At 54.2% G+C, this 7,387-nt stretch overlaps 1 protein-coding gene across 1 annotated transcript in view; it reads left to right on the top strand.

The window, feature by feature from the left end:
• The first annotated feature begins 209 nt into the window (after nt 1-209).
• LOC108520994 (uncharacterized) overlaps nt 210-7,387 on the top strand; it is a 37,169-nt gene continuing 29,991 nt past the window's right edge. Inside the window, exons 1-2 of the mRNA XM_017860558.1 lie at nt 210-2,519; nt 4,457-4,689. Of these exons, the coding sequence (XP_017716047.1) occupies nt 2,316-2,519; nt 4,457-4,689 (437 nt within the window). The 5' untranslated portion in view covers nt 210-2,315. The remainder of the gene's footprint in view (nt 2,520-4,456; nt 4,690-7,387) is intronic.

Below are 7,387 nucleotides of genomic sequence, written 5' to 3'. Positions count from 1 at the left end.
ACGGGGTGACTTTCCCTTTCTGGAGTTATTTAGCCAGTTTCTTTCTCTCTGCTGTGTGTGTCGACACAACCTTGGCCTCCCCCACTGTAAAATGGAAAAACTGCAGCCGCAGAGCTCACCAGGGAATTCTGCAGTTCTCGGAATGACTGCACGCCAGGCTGACAATGTGAAGTGTTAGATTAACGCGAAAGTGTTCTATTTTGGAACATCGAATACAGACGAGGCGTGTAAGAAAATGATGTTTTAAGAAATATGTTTTATGCCATATCATTTCTTTTACTGGAAACAAATGGACAAACAAACAAGAAAAGCCAAGGAAAATGCAACCGGGACACGGAATTGGTGCATCTGTGAGGGGAAGGATCACAGCTCCAGCTAAGATAAAAATAAAGCCACGCATGCCTCTGCTTCTCTATGTGGCAAAATAAACAAGCGTCACTTCGAGGAACTATTGATTCTGTTATTAAAACAGCCTGTTTGGTTTGCCAGATCGTAGCAGTTATTAATGCATTATTAATTCTATATAAGCTTGTCAGATCCATTAACCGGGGAGTAACTGCTGAGGGAGGGGAGTCAGAACCCGCGTCACGCCGCTCCCTCGGTCTAGGTGGAGAGAAGCGGAGAGAAGCCACGTGGAGCAATGGAGGCAGCTGTGTAAGGCAGTGTCCGTTTCTGTCTGTGGCCGAAATGGCCAGGGGTATTTTTGGCCGAGTTGATGAGACAGAGCTTGGAAGAGGAAGGTTTCATACTGATACTTCAGCCGGCTGGCTGCAGGGTAACCTGCATTTTGGGCCATTTTGGGTTAAATGTATGAAAGCAAACATCCACATAAAGGCTGGAATGGTTTGTCAATGACCCAGAGGCTCTTCCCACGATCTTTGGAGCCCTGGGAACCTGGAGGTACCTGCAGAGCTGAGTGGATTGCCTCCGTGTCAAGGAAACAAACGGGACTTGTGAGAAGGGGCGGTTTGTGAGGCCCCCGGCTGCAGGCGCTGGAGGTCCTGCCCCCCGCGGCACGAGGCTGCCCTGCCTGCTTTAAGCAGGAGACAGGACTACTGACTTGGTCCGATCTGCCTGAACTCCTTGTTTCTCACTGCCCGTGGATTCCAGTTGCTTTAACACAGGAAATGGGACCTGCTGGAGGAGACTGGGCTGTCCTCAAAGATGACACTGTTTCCATCAAGGCAAGGATACAGCGTGACTGAGACAGTGCCCCACCCACAGGGTGGCTGGCGGGTTGAAAGTCGTGTTCTGTGCAAAGCCTTTGTAATAGGGTCTAGCCATACCCAGTGCTATGCACGTGTTTACCACCATTGCCTCTCCCTTCTCCCATCTCATGTTATCTGTCTGTAAAGTGGGTGTCGTGAGCGACCTCTGGTATCTGCTGAGGCAGGGTGGTGTTTGGGTGAGGCCAGAGTAGTTGGAGGCTTTGGTTTTTGCATAACGGGACCCCCATTTTCCGCTTAACCCAAAGCAAAGCAGAATCATGGAAGGCCTCAATGCAGGCAGCCCTGAGGGCACAAGAAAGTTGATTTTGTTCCAGGGGCTCCTGGGAGCTGGGTGATGGGTGACCATGCCAGGAAGCACCTTGACTTGGGTACTTTGCAGAGTCTTCCTCCCAGGGCGCCTCCACTTGCTGCCGTGTGTCAGCTTTGACTCCCAGCCCAGTAACAAACACGTCCATGATGCTGTGGACTGACAGAGACCGCAGAGCTGGTCAACGTGAGGAATGGGGCCCGCACCCCGGAGGACCTCCAAGGCTGGGGGCATGGGAGCAAGCGGGTTACTCAGGCCCACACTAACCGCACTTGTGACTTCTCTCCCTGAGTCAAGGCAAGTTTTCATTCAAGCCAATGTAACACAATCTTGCCAAAGATTGGAAGAATCACTAGCTTTGCAAAAATTTAAAAGACTCAGATAATACTCAAATTTGGAGCCCTAATGAGGTATGTAAACCTCATGTCCACAGACTGTGTTACTGAAACCAGAGGGGTAAGATGCTTGAATAAGCCACCCGGGGCCGCCCACGGCTGCTCCTTGCGTGGGAGGTGACCACATACGGCCGCTTCTCTGGGGGACAGGACAGAAACTGGGGTAGGTTTGGCACAGCTGTAACCTCCAAGTCTGTGTTCACTTAAAACTAACTGCCTTTGATTGCATTTGCCAAAAACATTGGTCCATGATTGATTGGAAATAAAATAATGAGGGTTTGAGACCCGGGCTCCGACCTCCCTTCTGTTCTGGGCCCGTGTGGGGCTGGGGATGGCCCGGGCAGGTGTCAGCAGCAGGAGCGTTTTCCGGGGTCCCCTTGGAGAATGTCTCTCCACAGCTTCTCCTGGAACACTGGCTCCGAGGCTCAGCAGCCTCCTCGCACCCCCTGGGTCCACACCTCGGACCTGTCTGCCGGCATGGCCAGCCTGCCTCGTCATCCCCCGCGGGCTCGTGCCTCAACAGGTGGCGTGTGGATGCCACCATCACCATCACGGGAGAGGCAGGTCCACCCTGGAGCTGATTCCCTGGTCAGTGAGGACCATCCTTCACCTTTGGTGTGCCCGCATTCTCACATGGGGGCAGCTCTCTAACCCCACACCCTTCGGGGACGGCCCAAGACACCCACGCTGTCTGGCAGTGGGCTGGAAGTGCACAGTCAGCTGGGCTTCTGGACTGGATCTGGCAGCCCTGCTAGTGGCCCTCAGGAGATGCCCGTGAGGGTTTTGGTGCTGGAGTGGGGAGGGGCTGCCGTGGGTGAAAGGTTTCTCGGACATGGGTTGGGGGGGGGCTGGATGAGGTGACCTGGGGACTGGGATGATGGGGACGGTGCCTGAGTCAAGCCACTCAGTGCAGGGACCCCTGGGCCTTGATTTGAGGTCCTCCGGCAGCCCAGCCTCACTCACCGTGGGTTCAGGCTCCGCAGAGGTAACCCCGGTGGGCAGGGAGAGAAATGACCCAGGGGCCGCCGCTGAACTGGCGGCTTGGCGCGGCTCCATAAGAACTCGGACTTTGGTGCGTGGATTTTTCCAGGAAGAGTGACTGTGTCTTTCCTGTGACCTCAGCAAAGCCTTTCTAGGGTAGTGGGTTGTTTTCTTAATAAAGGAGGAGTTGCTGATGTCCTGGAAACGTCACCGCAGACTCTGCAGCATCAGCTGGGCCTTTCGGGAGCTTCACCGCCTATTGGCATTTCTGATCGAAGGAGGGGGCAAATGCAGGAGGGGTGGGACCCTCAGGCCTGGCCACTCACACGCCTGAGCCTGGTTAGCGGCGCACAGAGAGCGACCCTCTGAGGTGAAATCTCTGACGCTGTCGGGCCTCCTACCACCCCCCGATGCCCTGCACTGAGCACGGCAGCTTCAGCTTTTGGGGTCCCGGGGAAGGTCTCCGACCTGGGAGGTTCTCGCTGCCGCTGATAGAGCCACAGGGCACAGAGCTAACAGGTGCTGAGTAGGGGGCGCAGGCTCTGCCCCCGCCCGCCTGTCCGCCCTCCGTCCCCGACCAAGGACATGCCAGCATCAGAGGGTTTGTGTCCACACTTCTCCCAGCCCCCAGGGTGCAAGAATGAGGCTGGGTGTTGGTGCTGGTCTCTGCTTGTCTGGAAAGGACTTGCTGTCCTGGGGGAAGGGCAAGGGGCCGCTGGCCAGTCCGCACTGTCCCCCGTGCTGTGAGCTCCCTCCAGGGTGTCCCCCGTGCTGTGAGCTTCCTCCAGGGTGTAGGGTGTGCGGATGGGAGGGGCTCAGGTTGAAGCTGTGTCCAGGCAAAGGAGAAGCGCAAAGTCCAAACGTTTCCTGGGCAAGGGGCCAGAGACGCCTAATTCCACCTTCTGTGCCAGTGCAGTTCACAGCTCAGCAGTTGCCAGGGGTGGGGTCAACTCTGGAAAGACCCTGTGTGTTGATTCCGGGGTGAACCCAGGACTCCTGAGTGGGTGCCCGGTCCTCTTGAGTGCCGGCCGCCTCTGCTTCCCTCTCCAGGCCCACCTGCCAGCCACTACAGTGGACCCCAGTGCCCAGCCCATGTCCCCCACGCCAGCTTCTCTCGGCCCAGGTCACTCTCTTCACACAATCTTCTGCCAGTCACCTGCACACTCTGATTCCTGAGGTGACTCTGCTCCGGGCACACGCCCTCAGCAAGGCCTGCCTGAGCTCCGTGTGTGCCCATGGATCTATGCACAGCTCTCCCGGGGACACTGGCCCTGGCTCCGCTCCCTGGACAGATCCGTGCCCGGTGCTGGCTCCGCTCCTTGCACAGACCCACGCCCGGTGCTGGCTCCACTCCCTGGACACACCTGCCCCCGGCGCTGGCCTGGGTTGGGTGTGTCTGTGTGTCCGGCACTCCAGTGGGGAGTCCGTGGCGGGTGTTGCTGAGGTGTTGGGAGCAGGACCTGCGGGCAAGCAACGGGCTGGGCCTGACACTTACGTGTTTTATTGAATCTCCCAATATCCAACATCCCATTTCCATTTAACAGATGAGGAAACGAAAACACAGAGAGGAGAAGGCACTCGTCCAAGGTCCCTGCCAGACACTGGGGACGGGCTCACACCTAGCGGCCTGCAGCCTCTGCCTCTCGGAGCAGCAGGGGTCGGTCTGGGATGGATATGGAGGCACAGGGCCTTGGACGTGCCCGTGGAGCTGCTCGGCCAGTGGGAAGTTAGCCAGCATTTTACAGGCAAAGCTGCAGAGCTGTGCTGGTGCCTCTGTGTGAGTATTTACCTGCAGTTTGTTACTTGGGGAAATCACGTACGCTTCTCGCTGCTTCTGGCTCTGCAGAACACAGACTCAGATCTGGAATCTTCTCTCTGCTTCTGGCTGTGCAGAACACAAACTCAAATCTGGAAGCAAAGGGCAGATGCCGTGCAGAGCGTCTGAAAGCACTGCAGACCTCAGACCACAGGGAAGCCGGGTTTTTAAACCATCTTCCTGCACGCCTTTTCAGGACTAACATTAGACCAAGTGGTTGAAGGAGGGTGGGTGCAGCTGACGCTCCAGTTCAGTCAGCTTTTAATGTGGCTCCTTCAAGCAACTGCTGCCAACCCGCTGTGCCCACCCACCCTGGTTGGGAAGGAACCTGGCGTTCTCAACAAGCCGAGTGTCCCTGCCCCCAGCCCCCGCATCGCTGAAGCTGCCCATGTGTAAGCGGTGGGGTGTTGTTGAGGGTGCGGCACAGAATGGGTGATGATGCCGCTCCGTCCCCATTGCTCCAGGGCCAGGACTTGGACCCAGAGTGGGAGGAGCTCCAGCTGTGCACCCAGGAAGTGCATCCATCCCCGGGCCGTGGGGGACCCCACCGCTGAGGGGCAACAGGAGTGCATTCTGTTGCAGACAAACTGCAGGTCTGCTCTGACTTCTGCCTTTTCGAGCCTGGCTCTCTCTCTACCACTTCTGAGGTCTCAACCTTGCCTCGCCGCCACCCTGCAGTGGCCGCTGTCCGCGCCTCAGAGCTCACGCTGCTGCTTTGCCCTCTTCTTAATTTTTTTTTTTTTTTTTTTTTTTTTTTTTTTTTGAGACGGAGTCTGGCTCTGTCGCCCAGGCTGGAGTGCAGTGGCCGGATCTCAGCTCACTGCAAGCTCCACCTCCCGGGTTCACGCCATTCTCCTGCCTCAGCCTCCCGAGTAGCTGGGACTACAGGCGCCCGCCTCGTCGCCCGGCTAGTTTTTTTGTATTTTAGTAGAGACGGGGTTTCACCGTATTAGCCAGGATGGTCTCGATCTCCTGACCTCGTGATCCGCCCGTCTCGGCCTCCCAAAGTGCTGGGATTACAGGCTTGAGCCACCGCGCCCGGCCGATAATTTCTTGTTTTGTTTCTGCCTTCTGTGGTATCTCCCATGCGACTTGCTTTATACATTAAAAAACCCTAAAAAACAACAACTCTAGGCATTTCCTGCCAAGCAAGCATTTTGGGCAGAACTTGTCCACTTCCAGGATGGGCTGGATTGTTGTTGGCCGAGAAGGATCTCTGCAGCAGCAGAGACATGAGACATGTCTTTCTCAAGAGCAAACCAGGACTAATACATTTCTCTCACAGCCAAAACTGCCCTGTGTTTGTGCTACTGGAATTCACTCTTTGAGGCTCTGAGTGGCTAGAACCTTCTGTGTCTCCTCCAGCAAGGGTGTGCACAAACAGTACAGATCCTGGTGGCAACTGGGAGGAAAGTCCAGGAGGAGAGGCTGTGGACACATTTGTAGGGACGAAGTTTACTGAGGAGAGAGGAAGCCTTGAATGTGTCTATCCTCTCACCTGGGTTGCAGAGGCTTCCAGTCTGCCCCGAGGGCAAAGCAGGGGAATGTCCCTCTGCCCTCTCTCAAGGATGCTTCAAAGGCACTTGCCTGGATTTGTGAACCTCTGCAATACGTGGCTGGGAGGGATGGGAGGTGCTGGTAACATCCTTCTTGGGAGATGGCAGCCTCTGTAGGAGAAGGAGCCCTTGCCTGGGGAGAGGGAGCCCGTGCTGGGGGAGAGGGAGCCCGTGCCTGGGCTGGCCCTCTAGGAATAGGGTTTTTATCACACTGAGCTGCAGAGGGGAGTGAGGCTGCAGGCTGGGGCTCAGTGCCAGGCTCTCATGATTTCCTGGAATGCCTGTTTCTTCACATGCTGTATGCCCTTACGTTCTAGAACTTTAAAATTTGTTTCAAAAATAAATTTCACCAGTTATGCTTGTTTCACTGAAGAGTGGGTCTGTGGGTCTCCTCCAGCTGCTGGTCTGGAAGAGGGACTCCCTCTCTGTTGTCTCTGGACCAAATCCACATTCACCAAAAAACTCAGTGATGATGTCATCATTTTTGCTTAAATTGTGACACGTGTTTTAAAGCATGCAAGAGAGGAATAGGGGTCTGTTCTTTTTACCCAGACAGTTTCCATTTCTGTTGCTCTTTTGTCATTCCTGACACTGTTTTCTTCTGATTTCATTTTGCCTCTGACTGAAGAACTTCCCTTAGCCATCTTTTAGAAGAAGTCTGCCGGAAAGCAATCCTCTTTTCCTTCAGTTGAGAATATCCTTATTTCACTTTGTTCCTGAAGGCTCTTTTCATTGGAGATAGAATTCTGGGTTGACAGTTATTTTATTTTAGCAGCTTAAAAATGTTGTTCCATGTCCTTCTGGACTTCATTGTTTCTGAGGAGAAATCTGCAGTCTTTTGAACAGTTGTTCCCTAATGAGTAATGCCTCCATTTCTCAAACTACTTTAAAGAATTTTCCTTTGCCCTCAAGTTTTGGTCGTTTTATTATGATGTGTCTGGGTAAGGCTTTCTTTGGGTTTATGTTGCTTGGGGTGTTTGCTCAGATTCTTGAATTTGTGGGTTTATGTCTTTTACCAGATTTGGAATTTCTTTTGCTGTTATTTCTTCAAATATATATATATATATATATATATATTTTTTTTTTGAGATGGAGTCTTGCTC

Source organism: Rhinopithecus bieti, unplaced genomic scaffold, assembly GCF_001698545.2.
Source record: "Rhinopithecus bieti isolate Rb0 unplaced genomic scaffold, ASM169854v2 scaffold_50877, whole genome shotgun sequence".
NCBI classification, from domain to species: Eukaryota; Metazoa; Chordata; class Mammalia; order Primates; family Cercopithecidae; genus Rhinopithecus; species Rhinopithecus bieti.
This window is presented reverse-complemented; position numbering and strand designations above follow the sequence as displayed.